Genomic DNA, 18,455 nt, shown 5'->3' on the forward strand with positions numbered 1-18,455 from the left:
CAGAAAAATATAATCTTTTCCAATATAGATTCAAATTTTCATTTTTCTCATCGAATAACTAGAAAATTATCAACAAATTGCTTGTTTTTACCATTTTTTTTAAATATATTTTGCGTCACGATTTCCAAAATATAAAACTATATTGGAAAAACTACATTACTTTTCTCGTCAGATTAATAATCTGGAAGCTGTAGCTATCATAATTCTCGAGAAAATAGGCTAGTAGTGGACGCATGTATAACTGGTTTTAAAAATGGGTATATAACGCTCTTAAACAGGATGATTCTATTAAATAACATTTCGAGCTGATATGCAGGTTATTTTCCGAATTTTTGGATCAGTTTGACATTAATAGAAATATAAAATCACGCTGATGTTTGTTTAGGTAACCTATATTTTAAATTAAAGTACTTATGTATGTTACCTAATGCATATTTATTCAGTATTGTGTGTTACAGAGTGCATCCCAATGTGTGTATATTTTTCTATTTCTTCTCGATACAGGTCACTGGAAATCTTGTGTAAATTTAATTGTATGATATGTTTTGTAAGAATGGACGTGTCAAATTTTTCTTTCAAACAATAAGCAGTTGAAATGAGTCTGATTTTTTTTTTCTGGAAAATAATTTTGGTAGATTTCAAAAACGTTTTAACACATCACTAACTGAAAAAGGAATATAATTTAAGTGACTTTAAAATACTTGTATATTATGGAAATTGAATATAGTTCGGATCTGACAATTTGACATGGGATACAATGCTTTCTGTTATTTTGCCTACATATTCAATACTTTTTCCGTGGCCGATCACAAAATAAAATCTATATACCAGATTTCAGTGAATTTAGAATCTGGTATAGGAAATCTTGTGTGCTTCTGTTTGTCCCACCGAAACTTTTTCAATACGATGTTCCGTTTTCGTTTTATTGAATTTTTAAAGATTTTCCAGGACGAGTCACAAAAAAAACTATATACATATGTAAATATATATTTATATATATGAGCAGATTTTGTTGAAATGAAATTATATTTAATACAAAAAAGTCTTTAATTTTAGTCACGACTTTCTTTGACGTACGATACGTTTTCGTTTTGTCCTTTTTTTTTCTTCAGGAAATTTTCTGGAAAACCAAAAACCTATTTTGTGTTGATTTTTGTGAATTTGCAATATACTATGAAAATCGTTGTTTACTTTAACTTTGTCCTGAAACATGCTGTAAAATGCGCCATTTTCAATTTATTTTAATATTTTAGGTTTTTCCGTGACGAATTCCAGAAAACAAAACAGTAGTTATTAATGAATGTTTGTAAAATTTTGATATGTTATGGTAAATTTGGCTCTCTTTAATTTTAGTGTCTATACCTTTCTTCGTAGAACGCACCGTTTTACAGTTATTAATTTATTCCGCATTTTTCCGGGACAAATCCCGGGAAAAACGTTACCAAAATAAAGTGGATTTCGGTGGATTTTGGATATGTTATTCTACAAATTTGTCTGCAAATTTTGATATAGTAAAACCTTTTCTCGCAATTTGTCCATAAATCGACCCCTTTTTCTCATAAAATGCCTGGACTATGAATCCTTTAGAGAAATGGTGTTGCTGTGTAGCGGGAGGAGGAAGAAGGGAGGAGGGAGGTTTATCACCGTTACAGATCAGCACTTCCCCTACCGCGGGCGACGTTGAGGCGTGTCAGTGTCATCCCCACCCTGCTCGTCTTCCCGGAGCTTGGCGTCAACTTTCCCGTCGAGCAGCACAAGGCAGACACTAAAAATGCCAAATTAGCCAGTTTTCCTAACCAAATACACAGATATTTAATGCTGTGACCTTATACTTTTAATATACCATTTTGTTCAGAAAAATATAATCTTTTCCAATATAGATTCAAATTTTCATTTTTCTCATCGAATAACTAGAAATTCGTCAACGAATTGCTTGTTTTTACCATTTTTTTGAATATATTTTGCGTCACGATTTCCAAAATATAAAACTATATTGGAAAAACTGCATTACTTTTCTCGTCAGATTAATAATCTGGAAGCTGTAGCTATCATAATTCTCGAGAAAATAGGCTAGTAGTGGACGCATGTATAACTGGTTTTAAAAAGGGGTATATACCACTCTTAAGTATGGGCGGTGGGCCTTCACTAATCAAAATTCCCGTGCGTCTTGTTAAAAGAAAAACAAAGTCCCGAAGTTGGCCGAAGGTGAAGTCTTCGGGCATGTTCGGGTTGGTCCTCAACCCTTTGTGAAATGTAGGCTTCCCCTCGAGGAGCGAGGATCCACGCGACAGGTCTGTACAGGCCTCGGGTCAGACTGCTCCGCCGGAGAAGCCCAGCGAAGGCCACGCGGGAAACTTCGCAGCCACTCTTGCCGCGCGAAACACACCGCACTACAGGATTGCATGTTTAAAAGAAAAAAATATATAAACACTTTATGAGCTTGGAATCACACATGAATCAATGCTTGATCGACTCATATCGGCCTTAGAAACGCCTTAAAGCCCAAGGAACGGGATCAATTTTATGTAATTTTTATAAGTTTTCGAAAGAAAAAAATTGCTGCCATAAAAATTAAAAAAATGTGCTAGTTGAAAATTTATAATAAACTATGTTTTGTAATTTGTTTTGTAGCCATTAGGAATGGAACGTTTTTAGTTAGATACTTTTAAGAGTTGAAACCTTGTGCGGCCTGAAAAAAAAATGTGTTGTTAACATAAATTACCTATTGTTTTGGCTAGTTCAAAAGTTGGGAATAAGTTTGAAAAGTTGGAAATGAATGGAAAGTGTGTAGAGGTGACACTATACACAGCTTTCCTGACTTGTCTGGCTCAGAAACCCCCTATTGGTGCAAGTTCTCAATTGCAAGACGACTGTTTTCAACGTATTCTAGCGGACGTTTCGAAACCATCGATACAATTGTTACGGAAAAAATACTATAGATAGCAGCATCAACGCACAAAGATAGACCCACCTTTCCCATTTTCTCAAATAATTTTTAAGTTGCGATTATGACTATAAAAGTACATATACAAAATGTATTCCAGGATAGTTTCGCTATCATAAAGTTACCTTCGGCACACCAGCACGCTTGTTACGTCCCTCGATGATCACAAAAATAACTATACACGAGTTAATGACGCCAGACGCGGGTCCGCCACCTGGACGAAATCAACGAAAAAGTGAGCTCTGCGCATGCGCGGAATCTGGGCAACAGATTGGCAACGGATAGGTAACCGAAATCCGTTCCCTAAAAATAAGGGACTGGCCGTGTCTCACCTTTTTTGCGCTGGCTGGCGCCCCTTCCGAGTAGCCCCAGCCCGCCAGACTAGAGACTGGAAAAATTTGCGGTTTCAGTGACTTCTAGGATAGACTTCATAATCCTTTATGTGTTCGGGAAAATTACACCTGTTTATTGGCTAATATTTCGTGAAACCTGTTGACTGGAAAGTTTGTGATTCGATACTTATTTCGGTGAGGGTTGTTCATTGGCTCAGAGTCCTCCAGACCAAGTATAGTCCAATCACTGCAGCAGCAAAAAGTTAAGCGCATTTGGATTCTAGCCTTTCGCGAAATGAAACCGCGAATTTTTCCGGTCTATACGCCAGACACCAGGGGTGGCTCCTGGGGGGGGGGGGGGGTGGCTAATAAGGAAGGGGGGGGGGGGGGGTCTGTCCCTTGAAGAAAGGCTGCCGGTGCAAATAAGGCAGAGATTAGTCTTGAAATGTTACAAATTCATGGTCTCGAACACTGAACATTAATAGTTCCATACCACTTTCGATAAAATAGGGGCTATTGCCCTCACTGGAGCCGTGCTTGTCCAAGGTAGTGGGGGTTACGAAAGCGCGCTAAAGAATAGCGAAAACACTGTGAAAGTGGTGGGAAACCAAAGAGAGTAACACAAATGGTTTTGAATGGTTTATTAAAATAAGAACAGGCGTGCGAAGAGAGCGAGCGGGAGTCAGCTGCGCGGCAGCACGAGAGCCTCGAAGGGCTTGGGCGCGGGCGTGGCGCCGTCCAGACCCTCGGAGCACGGCGGCGCCTGGCCCGGCGGCACCGCGAACGTGAAGTTCTGCAGCAGCGACGCCAGGAACACGAACATGTTGGCCTTGGCCATGGCGTCGCCCATGCAGCGGCGCCTGCCTGCGGGGCGGCAGAACACTCTCGCACTGCTCCTCACACATATACATATGTAGTCCACAGAAACTCTCTTTTCTCTCAACACTCCAGTTTACTTTTTTTTTTTTTTTTTTCGCGAATCGTCATAAATATACAGAAATATATACGCCACAATTATTACCGCTGTGCTATTAGGTCTCCTGGAAATTCATAAAGATAATATGTATTATAATAATTTATTAGGTATTTTAAAACTTTTAATTACTTTTTACTGTGACTATTAGTTTACCAAATATATTCCAGGGTAGTTTCACTATCATACATTTTCATTTGGCACACCAATACGTTTGGTATGTCCCCTAATAGGTACAAAAGTGACTATATACGGGTATATGTTGCTACACGTGGGCCCACAATCTTTGTGACACTTTTCCGTTTATCGACTTCCCTTCCATTTTCACGAAATTACTCCTACCAAATTCCCTATTCCGTGAGCTATTATGTTTACACATAAAAAAAACTCTTTATGTCATCGGAAGAACAATTATTTCTCTCGAATACAAAGCATTTTTCGAGGTTGGCAATAGCAAAGGGACTAACTTCGGATAAGAGCTTCGTCAGCTGTCTAGTGTCAGCTCCTTGCACACGACATACACCAGGAATCTTGAGACAAGAGCCAGCCATGGTTTGCATCAATGAACCATCCCACGGTTGGCTTGGAGTGATTCTTCAAGAAGCCATGTTAATGCTCCGCCTACCTGGTCGCACATGCGTTGTGCAGAGCCCCAGAATAAACCACAAGATTTAAAAAAAACTACTCAAGATATTCGAATGGTGTCTGTTTACAAAAAAAAAATACCTTGAAAAATAAGCTGAGGGTGGATGAGTAGTTCTGTTACCGCATTTTGTTTACTAACTGTATTTTTAGAAGAGTGAAAATGGTTAAAATGCGTGTTTCAGGGGAATTTTTTAAACATGAATAGCCCGGTACCGATTCTCAGATTATGTTATGGTTACCGCTCAAATATCGTAGTTGCCGTATGCTTGCGCTTGGAGTACACCGCGCTGGAAGCACCGGCGAGCGTCGCACTTACCAGCCCGCCTCACTGACACAGATACACCCCTAGGGGGCCCCTTGGAACCTAAATAAGGATTAATGGATCAAGATTTGAAACCGGGTCCTCTAGTTGCACGAGTTCAATGTGTTACCACTGCACCACCTTTCTCCATGTGTAGTTAGTATTATTGATACCATAGGTGGCCACGTCTGCATGATTAAATGGCCTGAGACATGTTGATTGTACGCCCAAAACATTGGCTGGAGGGTGGTGTTAGTATTGTGGAAATAGTTTAAAATAACTGATTTTAAATACGGAGATACTTATTAATACTTACCAGCCATCATCACTCGTGGTCAAGCACTATTTGTGCGATGTTTTGGGTGGGGCAATATGGCGATGGCTATAGGTAAAGAAGTGACAGCATGCGCGTTTCCTGACCAATGGCAGGACCAGACTATGCGGGGCCCTGGGTCATGTGATTCTACGGGGGGCATAACATTTTGAAGAGGAATGTATGGGATATACTTTAAGCCTCCCACCATAAAAAAAAATTAAAAATAAACTCTTTCAATTTTTTTTTCAAGCGTCGATATGGAATTTACATTTCGGCTATGGCTTTGCTAATTCATCTTAACAAATTTTGATATTTTTCCTGATTAAGTTATCCTGGGATTAGTTTGATAGATTCTCACGATATCAGGCAGTAAAATGTTGTGAAGTACTGTGCCAAGCGTGTTGGTGTTAAGGTATTGGCAGGGCCGGCACGTCCATACAGGCGAACTAGGCAACCGCCTAGGGCGCCAAGTAGCAGGGGGCGGCGCAGCACGACACATAACAGCTGATATAATATGTTTAACGATTATTGAAACTAGATGAAAATGGATTTTTGTAACAGTTTGGAATGTTTATATTGATATAAGTAATTATTTAAAGTCCATGGGGACCTGTTTATGATTTGTAATAAGTAAAAATAGTAAAAAAAAAAACACAAGCCTGCTTACATTTGATTGTTGACAAAATCTTAGGCTTACGTGATGTAATTTGAGGCAAGGAAATTTTTAATTTGTGGTGTCCGGCCGGGAGGGGGAGGGGGGGTGGCATTTAGGTTTTTCGCCTAGGGCGCCAAATGACCTTGCACCGGCCCTGGGTATTGGCCAACACGCCGGAGGGACTGCTCCGCGGAGGCGCAGGCAGACTCACCGATGCCGAACGGCGTGTAGTAGTCGGGCACGGTGACGCGGCCCTGCTCGTCCAGGAAGCGCTCCGGCCGGAAGTGCTGCGGCTCGTCCCACAGCTGCGAGCTCATGTGGGCGCCGTTCAGGTTGGTCACCACCATCGTGCCCTGCGCCACGGCGACGAGCATGAGCACAGTCCGCGCCTCCTCCACACTCCAGCACTGCTCACCACCAGGCATTGTGCTTGTTTAGCAACATTCACCACGCGATCTCCTCCTAGCGACACATTCATACAGCTACGATTCTGCTAACTTCAACTTCAGAAGAGACACGCGTTCCATGCGCGGGACCACAGCGCGGTCTCGTGGGGTTTCCAGGCACAGGGGATGAGAGAGTATTCGTGTTCCAGCTTCATTATACAGTGCACGGTGTTTAACGGTCATGTTTCCGCGTAGCAAGAATATGCGTTCCTTACCAATGCAGCTTTAATCAAAGGATCCTTCGATTTCAAGGCTGGATTCAGTGAGGAACTAGCCGCGAATAGATATCCGAATTCTTTCGAAGTTAACACAACCAGGCGTATCAAAAAATGTGTACTTTTAGGGCAGTCTTTTGTTTGCGTTTACATATTTTTAACAAGGGGATAGCCACGTCAGCATGGTTACATGGTAACAGACTGAAGCTTTTTTTTTATCTAATGGTCTGCGGTACCACCCAGAGCCGTGGCCAGTATTTTTGTGAAGAATGGGATACAGTGTGACACAGGATAATTTTTAATGAGTATTTTTTCTCTATAATTTAATTTTAAAATAATATTGATTGTCACGCATAAATCTCAGGAAATAGTGGAATTTTAGAATTCCAACCTTTACATATAGAAATGTAAGTAATGCATTTGTTCAACAAAAGTAAAACTGAACATTTTATAATTCGATTTTTATTTAATTGTATTTAATTCTTTGTTCTTAGTTCAATAGTTTCTCGTTTTCGTTAAAACAAATCATAAATACAAATATTAATGTCATTAAATACATGAAACATACATTTCCAGTTTGTATGAAAGTAATATGCTTACAGTAAGTAACAAGTGTGCAAACCTGCATTAATAATATCGACTACTTGGGAATGCCATTCCTGCAGCTTTTGTGTATGAGGCATGACATGTTATAATGGCAAGGAAATAAATTATTGCAGTCCACTAAGAATTGCAATAATCCTTCCAAAATAATCTATATGTAACCTTATGAGATTTTATCATTCTGACTTCACTTTTTTCTTTAAATCCTGGAAAGGAGCGATTAGACCTCGCCCTGGTGCGTCTTGGACCGCCGCACCGTCTTGTGAGGCTTCCAGCCTTGGAGGAGGAGGGAGTATTAGTGTTACACCTTAATTTTCACATGCACGGTAGTATTTGAAGCGTGGCTACAAAAACAAATTATGTTTTCGAGTAGTAAGGCTCATGGCCCCACAAGGGTGGGGCTGGGTGGACTCCTGGGTCCAGGGCCCGGGCCCAGACCTGTTTGTTTTTAAATCTTTAACTATTATATTTTTTTTACAAACTAGAACAACATATTGAATATTTTATAAATAAAGCTTAGTTTGGACTTATAAAATAGTAACCATAATTATACCCTGTATTTTCAGGTTAAATAACATTCCAAAAAAGAGTGTAGGTACGTAAGAAATAACCTTACAATTATAATGTAGCACGTGACTGTAAAATTGCAACCCCCCCCCCATCCCCGGTCAACGATTCAGGGTAAGATGGGGGGGGGGGGTGTCTCCGATCCCGGGTCTAAGGCCCGTAATCGAATGTGGGGGCCATGGTAAGGATGCGATCCTTTTACAATGCAGCCTTAAACAAAAGAACCATTTAATTTCAAGGCTTCATTCACTGAGAACCTAGCCATGAAAGGAGATCCGAGTTCTTTAGTCGTTAACACAACCCGGTGTATTAAGGGTGTATGTCCCGTTCCAGGTCATTATTTTATATTTACGTTCCACGAGGTTAAACTTGCCGACTTTTTTGAGTGGCTGAACTTTCACGAAATTATATATACGGCATACTTGTGCACAATTAGTTGGCAAAGCTTTTTTTTATACGTTTTGTGCGGTACGGATAAGGAGAATGAAATGGAATATAAAACTGGAACTTTTTAGGTGTAAAGTAAATTTTACTGGCTGCTATGTGATATGATATAATTTCTTTAAGGAAAAAAAATATTACTTGGCCTTTTAAAATCCTCAGAATTTGTATGATTTTTAAAGGTTAAATAAAATAAAATATTTTTTCTAAAGTAATTTTAAACCATACCACTCAATAGCCACTAGCATTGCCTTTGAACATAAAACTTTTCAGTTATTTATTCCATTCGGTTCTCTTTATCCATACCGCACAAAAATGTTTACAATTAAATTTTGTTGCTATAACCCACACGCCAAGCAACTTCGAAATATGATTCTACCAAGAATCTCCGCGGCACATCTGAAACGTATTTCATGTTCCACATGCGCAGATTTCAACTTGGATTCGATTACGAATTATGATGGGAGAATGACATCAAATAAGCACAATCACCAATATACTCTTGATACCGAACAAACACGGTGCTCGGTTTACAATCTGATTTGAAGATAACCATTGCTATTCCTGTGTTGTTTGCATGTCAGGTTGTATTACTTTACACCGATTTCAATACAACTGCCTCCCCCCTTTTCAGGTACAAATGATTTCTTTTCATGCATGCCTGCCATCATAGTTTGCTCTTATATCCAATAAAAATGTTCATTATTAATTTGTTACATTAATGTTTTGCTATGAAATGTCACTAAGATATGTCGGCATGACTCGACATCCTTAATTAAGGTCTCAATCACGGCATATATGTCATCATACCTTTGGGATGAAATAACCTTGCAGTTCGGTATCTTTGAGCGCTCTGTGAGGTATTGCGAAGCTTCGTCCAATGAACATCCTCAAACACTCCAGAACAAGTGCTTCCGTGTATGGCATGCTGAAATAAAAAGAAGTAACAACTGTGAGCGAGTATTTCAGTACTCGGTGTAAACTTCTAACCTCAGTAATGAACAAAATCATGTGTTCTCATGTTCTTCGTGTTGCAAATAAACTTATAATACGAAACTCAGTCACAAAATTTAACGTAGAATTTTTGAAAAGAAAGCCGAGTGTGATAAGTAAACTGATAAATAAAATAATCGCTTACCAAATAAAATAATAAGGATGCGAATCACACACATACTAAGCCCGCCACTATAATTCACTGCCTGAATCATAAAAGTTGCTTGCCATAATAAACGCAGATAGCATAGCAGCAAAATAAAAATTAAAAAAAGAAACAGGAAATTTTAAACAATTAGTAACGGCTCCGATAAAACCCCGGCCTTTGACTTGATTTTCGACAAAAATTTTTATTAAAATACTGCCCATCTTGTTAAAATTCACTAATCAGTTATACTATAATTTTTTTCGCAGACGTTAGAAGTTATACTTATATGGAATTACAAAATTTTAACCAGAAACATTCTAAAACACATATTATAACACTAAGTATATGTTTGTGTAGTTTTTTTGCTTAAACAACTGAAAATCACTCTGTAAATACATCCTACAAACAAACCTTAAACTTGTTGAGCTGATTCAACATTATTATAATATAACATTATTCTAAAAAGTAAAAAAATCCAATGTCGCCTCTTGCGTCTTAGGTTACCAACCAAACTCTCTGCCGCTATGAGACTAGGCCTCTTGGGAATTTAGAAGAAGAATATTTATTATAAAATAATTTCTGAGGTATTTTAAAACTTGTGATTACTTTTTACTATGACTATTTTAGTTTAACAACTTTATTCCAGGGTAGGTTCACTACCACAAAGTTTCATTTGACACACCAAAACGTTTGGTTTGTTCCCTAATGTTTACGAAAGTGAATATATACGGGTTTATGTTTCTACAAGTGGGTCCACCATCTTTGTTACTCACTCACGATCATCGGCTTCCGTTCCATTTTCACGAAATTACGCCTACCAAATGCCGTATTTCGAGAGGTAAGGTGTTAAAACATCAAACAAATATTTTCCTGACTTCACACAACCACCACATTATAATTTACAGTCAAATGAAATAAGTTTACCAGAGCATGAAGCCACGGTAACCCTTTCACGTGCGATTCAACACCGAAAGATTATGCTGTTGGGCTCCCATTATTTAATGTACAACTTTCTAAAACACACAAAAATACGATCCAATAACTGTAATTGTTACTGAGTCCATAACTGTAAAAGTGATCTGTGCGTACCACGTTACTTGTAAAAGGTCTACAGTGAATTTAATTAACAATAGACTTGTAATTCTCGTCTTATCAGAGTAAACAAAAAAAAAACCAAACTCAACCGGCCCACGGCAGAGATTCACAAGAAACCACGCTATTTGAAAACTACTAATGATATCAGAATTGTGTCCGTTTACGAAAAGCATTTCAGAATGAGCTGAGGGCGGATGGGTGGTTATGTTTCCATACTTAGTTTTCAAACTGTATTTTTAAGAGAGTGAAAATGGCTAAAACGAAAGTTTCTAGAGTAATTTACTACGCATAACACACCCAGTACAGATTATTGAAAGCACTCAATGGACTGGTGTTACACCTTAATTTTCATTTCTCCACCAAATAAATGTAATGGTTACCACTGTAATCTCATAGCTGGTTTATGCACCAGTTAGAGGCTATTCCGGGCTACAACCACCAGCGAACGTCGCACTTATAATACCACCTCACTAATACAAATACATACATGACTAGGAGTAGTATACGAATGTATGTCCGAGATCAGGCCTCAGGCGGTGGATTGAAGATTGTCGACCGCCATCTTGGATTCTGACGTCACGGCGGCCATCTTGGATGGTTGTGACCTTGACCTTTGACCTTGACCTTGAATTTGATCCTCAAAAATCGCCAAAATCAGCCAAAATTGGGCAAAATTTGCCCAAAATTCCTCAAAAATCGCCAAAATTTCCATTTCTGTGGAAAAAAGTTCCGCCAAAAAATCTCAAAAAATCCCACAAATTAAAAATTTCTCATTTCGAGGGAAAAATTTCCCGTTTCGAGGGAAAAATTCCCGTTTTTAGTCCTTAAAAATCCCAGCGGCTGAAAATTCCTAAAACTGGCTTAAGCATCCTTAACTCAAGCCTCAGTTAAGCCATTTCTAGGAATAAGGATACCATGACCGCCATCTTGGATTATGTCGTCACCGTTGCAATTTTCGTTACGGTCGCCATCTTTAACTTTTTTATTATCCGATTTTAATAAAAAAATTAAAATTTATTAAAAAAATTAAAATAATAAAAATTTAATAAAAATATTTAAAAAGCATACTTTTTCGACACGGAGATTGGAGTCCTCGGTTCGAACCCGACGAATGCAAAAAAATAAAAATGACGACCGATCCTTCCCTCGTGGTGGGTGCTGGCAGACTGACTCCCACCACTTTTTATCATCATCTAGTATGACGTCATGGCCGCCATCTTGTCTTCGATGCTGGAAGCCATCATCATTGTATCGTCGGCTAGAGTGCGCCGATGACATGTTAGTTTAATTCGTATCCGCTAGAGTGCAGTAATAATTTATTACTGTGACACCCGCCATCTTGTCATTTGGCCGCCATCTTGAAAATCCGTAATTATTTAGCTAGAAATTCGGGAAAAGTTCCAAAATTCATCAAATAAATCACTCATTAATTTACATATTGATTCGATCGATTCCCGTCCTCGGTTCGATACCCGATCGTTGCAATAATGTTTAATCTTATGTAAAAAAAATAATTTAAATAAACCATGTTCAACATTCGTAAAGAGACTCTAAATCCTCTACGACCACCATCCTATCAGACATCAAGACCACCATATTGGAAATGTGTAATTTTAATGCTAGAGATCCGGGAAATAGTTCAGAAATCATTAAATAAATTTGTAATCCATATAATGATTGATTGGATCGACTAAGGTCCTTGGTTCGATCCCTGGCCGATACAAAACAACTTTAATTTAAAAAATACTAAAAAAGTGTTAGGTTTGAGAAAATAAAAACACCACAAGTTCTTTTAAAAAAAATTTATTACATAAATTCAATACACTACTACAAGTACAAAAAAATACACAGACAAATTACTAAAGTTTTGTGGATTTCTCGACATCTGCATCTGCCACCCACGAATTAAAGCGAGGTGGAAAGCCCCACCACTTGACGTAGGACCGTCCATTTCTTCGTTTTATAATCTTCTCCACCAAGTACGTATCGGGATACAACGTAGGCTGAATCTCTTCGGCATAGAAGCCTCCATGGATAGGTTTGTGGTCCAAATCTTCGAGGTAGTAGGTCCTAGGCTCTGACTCACGAACATGTGTCACACGGAAAAGTTCGGGACTCCAGTTTGCAGTGAAACCTTTCTCGAAGATACCTTTCTGCTTGGAGATTCGCACAATGTCACCGACGTTAGCTTTACGCTTTCGTGGATCTTTCTTCTTCGTGTTGGAAAACACTGTTTGAAGCAGGCGATTGTCCGTTACGTCCTTTGGCTTCATTTTCGTGGTAGAATGCACCGTGGAATTATACTCGCTTATTAGTTTCGACAAGATGTCAAGCCACTTGTAATTTCCGTTAGCCGTGAACTGTCGCCACATCTTGGAACGCAAAGTTCTGTTAAACCTTTCGATAACGGAGGCCTTGACGTTACTAAATGTAGAGTAGTGTTTGATGCCATACTTCTTCATCAAAGCCTTGAAGGTTGCATTGTAGAATTCTTTCCCGAGGTCCGTTTGCAGGTGCGACGGTACACGTCCATCACGCAAAATATTGTTCATGGCCTTGGTTACGTCAGTTGCAGTCTTTGATTTTACAGGTCTAGCCCAAGCGAACTTGCTATAAACATCGATGACTGTCAACATGTACTTGAAACCTTTATTCAATCGGGAATACGGTATCATCTCAACAAGGTCCGCCTGGAATAAATCATCAATTCCACGAACTATGACTTTGCGACGAAGGTATTTTCGTCTAGCAGGAGCATGAAGTTCGCGAGCGATTCCGGTTCGACTCATTGTATGTAGCCGGCTTCCTTCAGTTCTTCAAGTATGGAGACTATTTCGTTGATGTGCGAATAGTTTCCTACACTAAGCGAAGCATGTAGAATTCTAAGGCGATCAAATAATTCATTAGGGTCGTCCCAATATACATAGTCAAATGTCTGACCACTTTCTAGCCTTTTTAAACCTTCTCCATGTATTGTTAGTTCACTGAAGAGATTAGCGAGAATGTCCATTTTTTCATGATCTACATCTTTATATACACCACTATCTGGATCGTTATCGCGAAAATGTGCATTGGTTAGCTCTAGCAGTTTTTTGTACTCTTGTAAGTCGTTGTGAGAATATCCTTTAGGTTCCCTGCGAAACAGCAATTCGTACAGACCCGGAGTCCCGCGCGTTTTGAACTCTGCTACGCGCACGACGTTTCCTGGTAGAAAGTCTATTTCTTTAGCACCGAGGAACCACTTATTATGTTTTCTGTACACTCCGTAGGTCGTGTCATTATTCCGGCTCGTAAACGATGTCAGGTATGGTCGGACCATTGCATTAACTTGATGTCCCTTTTTCGGTATTTTTTTCTTGTGCATGGACTCTGTACTTGTTAAGTCCTCTTCTTCTCGATCTGGTTCATACTTTCTCTTCTTTACAGTCGGCATTTCATCTTTAACTTCTGTCTTCACAATGAAGGCTGGTTCTTCCTTGTTTTTAAGTTCGTCGAGGCGACTAGTGATTGGTTTAAATATCTCCTCATTTTCCATCTCACGTGCAAGTCTGGTTCGTCTAGCAAGTAAATATTTTTCGCGAACAGACTGTATAGCTCGATGAAGGTCACTGGCCAGGTCCGACATTGTACTGGCTGAAAACTTATTGCAAGACCTCCTTATATACTTTTTTATTCGTTCGCAGAAACTTCTTTCTTGTGTTTGGCCAAATCTGAATTTGTTGACGATTGAGATAGTGATGCTTTCAGACTACTTTGAAAAGTCCTCAGATCGTCACGTCTTTGTGCATTCGATACTTCGATCATGTCGCGAATGCGAGAATCCGAAGCTTCCACGCGCTGGTCTATGGCTACGAGGTACTCAAGAAATTCCTTTTTCACCCCGTCTACTTTTTGAGCCAGTAGCGAAATGTATTTGCGGATAACGTCGTCATGAGACTTGAGAGCAGTACCTAAGTCTCGACTGCTACGGCCGAATTTCGAAATGCTATGACTCATGTTTGGCGATAAACTGATCAAAACCTCGTCTGTACCTGCCCTTATATAGAGGCCAGTCTTTGACTATAACTAGGAATCCGTGTTCTTCTTTCCAACACAAGGAGCACATGTCTTTGAATTCCTGGAATGTCATGTCGGTGTTTACGTGATCATCATAAGCGTGGCGTAAATTAAGTTCGTCCATGCGAAACAAAACTATGACATTTGCGTTGTCTCGTAGGAGATGTTTTGGAATACGACTGTACGTCTGACACAGGTAAACACAGTCTACCTTGGCGTGTCTGCCCATGGAAAAGTACTCTTGTATTATGCCTTGTTTCTCGCACATTACATCGTCGAAAACAAACACGGAATTGGCTTTTGCTTCGCTTGGGGGTACAACATCGGTATTATCGCTAAACGGAAAATACTCCAGACCATCCACCGAGCGTAGAACAGTAGCTAGGCGCCGGTACTTTGGCTGTTGCAACGACTTGGAATACAAGTAGACGTTCTCGAACCGAAGACCATTTGGCTCCTCCAGTAAACTCAGTAAAACACACGTCTTGCCACAGTTTGACGGACCCGCCATTATGCATCGTACAGCAGAAGGCAACAGTAAGCCATGTCGTGATTCACGCGCACTAAATACATCGTCTTGCGTAATGCGCACGGGCAAACACCCGTCTTGCTTGACTACCTGCATTGTACTGACGGAAATTCTATAAGAGCAATCGTATTTATTGATTTTAGGTCAGTTGCATGTAATGGCTCGAAGAGGTAAGAACAAAAAACACATCGGCGCGGGACTCGTGAACTCGCTGATAAACAATCTGCCATTCGAGCTACACATTCCCGGCTACAGATTCTGCGGCCCCGGGACTAAACTAGCGAAAAGGTTAGCTCGCGGTGACGTGGGCATTAATTCTCTGGACGAACAGTGCAAGCAGCACGATATCGCATATTCATTAAGCAAGGATCTGGAATCCAGGCACCGGGCCGACGAGATATTGGCACAGGAAGCCGAAGATATAAGCAAATCGTCGAACGCGGGACTTGGAGAGAAAATCGCAGCGTGGGGCGTATCTAAAATCATGAAGGCAAAGACGAAATTAGGACTGGGCGCTCGTCGAGCCGGCTCCATCAAGTCAAAGACTAACTCGCGCAAGACCAAACGCAAGACTGGTGCAGGCGTGCAAAAAGCCAAGCAAAAATTACAGACTCTCGACAAGAAGATTATAGGAGGATTTCTTCCTTTGCTTTTGCCTGCATTGGGTGTTCTCGGCGGCCTCATCGGTGCAACGAGCGGTATAGTGCGGGCAGTCAACACTTCGAAGAATGAACGCAAGCAGTTAAAAGAAGCACAGCGACATAATGCCAGCATGGAAGCCATTGCCATCGGTAAAAAAAACGGCGCAGGACTGTACTTACGGCCGCACAAATCAGGCCGAGGCATGAAAAAGAAACGAGTAAAGAGAAAATCCTAAGTTCCCTACCGAAACGACCGCTCACCAACGTAGATTTAATAAAGTACGCACGCAAACTTAAAATACCAAACTTCCGTGGCGTGTTTATGCGAGACACTTTGCCCAGCAAGCCAAAAACGCACGAACGTGCCATCATTAATTTAGACACGTCGGCGGGTCGCGGCACGCACTGGGTGGCCTATGTAAAGACTGGAAACATGGCCGAGTACTACGATAGTTTTGGAAATTTACGGCCTCCGTCCGAACTGCGACAGTACCTGGGTCGGACCACTACGTTGTTTTACAACTACGAAACGGAACAGAGGCCAAATCAAACAAACTGCGGACACTTGTGTCTTCGCTTTTTAACAAACAAAAATTAGCTGACCAATAAAAATTGCTACTTAAAGGTTGTGCAGTGACGATAATTTATTAGTCATGTCGATAACACTTACCTTGACAGGTCACGCATCTGAGCTGCGGGCGGTTCATTTCCCGCCTCTGGATTTAGACGGAGAATGGTGTATCGGACTCGTAGATTTTCAAACGTATAATGCCATACCGAACATCGACGAGGAAAACTGCAAGATATGCTTCCTGAAAAGCGATGGGACCGCTCATGAAATACGGTTACCTGTTGGCTCTTACGAAATAGATGACATTGCAAATTACATCAGGGATATGTTACCACAGGATGTAGACTTTCAACTGCGTGGAAATCCAAACACTCAAAAAAGCATTCTAACATGCAGTGAAAATGTCGACTTTACGAAACCTGGGACCATAGGTACGATGCTCGGATTCGAATCAAAGGTGTATGGTACAGGAAGAACGTACGAATCTACGCGCGCAGTAAACATTTTGCCTGTGAATGTCATAAGAATAAACTGTAATTTGGCAAGTGGAACGTATCTCAACGGAAGACTAAGCAACATGCTGCACGAGTTTTCGCCGATGGTCCCGCCAGGATATAAACTGGTAGAAGTACCGCAAAGTATCATTTACGTTCCAGTCATCGTGAAGTGCGCACACGAAGTCGTCGTCCGAATCGTTGACCAGCGAGGACGATTGGTGAATTTTCAAGACGAAGAAATTACATTACGTCTGCACTTGAAGCGATGGGCATAAAGTTCGTAACACCGAACAGTTATAAAAGAAATCGTATTGTCGTGAATAAGAACAGTTCTCTACCAGACATCGGTGCATTAACACCTGACAACATAAAGTATCTTCTCAGTATTGGACAAGTGCCGAATAAATATGGAAGACGAAATCCTCAACGTGGAAGATCCGGTCATTTTTGATGACAGCATTACGAAAATGGAATTGCACGAGTACCAGCCTTTCCTGCTCGGACCGTACGCACTACCATCGGAAGTACGCATTGCTGTACAGCACCAAGATATTTGTACTTTACCTTCGCAGTCATTTCTACGTATAAGAGGCACGCTTACAAAAGCGGATGGTACGCACCCGACAACGACATCAATATCCTGCAATGGTATTCTTCACCTAATCGAGCGCATTACTTATGTACTCAATGGTGTCGAGGTAGACCAGACGAGAGATGTAGGCATAACATCTGCTATGAAAAATTACCTTTCGCTCACGCCAAATGAACTGTCTGCTGCAAAGATGGCCGGTTGGGCTCTCGAGGATGAATATAAGCTTCCGGTTTATGCCGAAGGGAAGTTCGAAGTTTGTGTTCCTCTGTCCATGCTTCTCGGATTCGCTGAGGACTACAAGCATATAATCATTAATTCGAAACAAGAGCTCGTACTGCTTCTAGCCAACACGCACATTAATGCAATTGTCGCCGCTGCTGAAAACCCTCAAGATGTTTCGCTAACACTTCAGTCTATCGAGTGGATGCTGCCCCACATCCAAGTGAGCACCGTTGAGCGAGTCAAGATGTTGAAGAACATAGAAAATGGCAAGAACTTCGATGTGCCATTCCGATCCTGGAGCCTGGAAACTTATCCTGGCTTGCCTCATAGTCAGCGTATCAATTGGATAGTAAAGTCCAGCTTCGCTACGGAAAAACCAAGATACATCATCGTCGGACTTCAGACCGGAAGACAGCTTAATGCAGGAGTAAGTCACTCCGTATTCGATAACTGTCAAATACGTAATGTAAAAATATTTTTAAACAGCGAAAGTTATCCGTACGTTGACATTAACATGGATTTTGAAAGTGGAAGATTTCTTCTAGCATATCAAATGTATGCCAAGTTTCAGCAAGCTTACTACGGGCGGATACAGTCACCGATACTGAGTCCCGACAGTTTCAAGAACAAGGCACCATTAATGGTGTTTGACGTTTCCAAACAGGATGATCGT

The 18,455-nt window shown here is 40.5% G+C and overlaps 1 protein-coding gene across 1 annotated transcript in view; it reads right to left on the reverse strand.

The window, feature by feature from the left end:
• Nucleotides 1-3,902: 3,902 nt before the first annotated feature.
• LOC134540881 (methyl farnesoate epoxidase) overlaps nt 3,903-18,455 on the reverse strand; it is a 49,053-nt gene continuing 34,500 nt past the window's right edge. The window contains exons 7-9 of the mRNA XM_063383909.1: nt 9,249-9,366; nt 6,378-6,519; nt 3,903-4,140 (exon numbers count right to left, since the gene is read on the reverse strand). Of these exons, the coding sequence (XP_063239979.1) occupies nt 3,959-4,140; nt 6,378-6,519; nt 9,249-9,366 (442 nt within the window). The 3' untranslated portion in view covers nt 3,903-3,958. The remainder of the gene's footprint in view (nt 4,141-6,377; nt 6,520-9,248; nt 9,367-18,455) is intronic.

This window comes from Bacillus rossius, chromosome 1, assembly GCF_032445375.1.
Source record: "Bacillus rossius redtenbacheri isolate Brsri chromosome 1, Brsri_v3, whole genome shotgun sequence".
Classification (NCBI taxonomy): Eukaryota; Metazoa; Arthropoda; class Insecta; order Phasmatodea; family Bacillidae; genus Bacillus; species Bacillus rossius.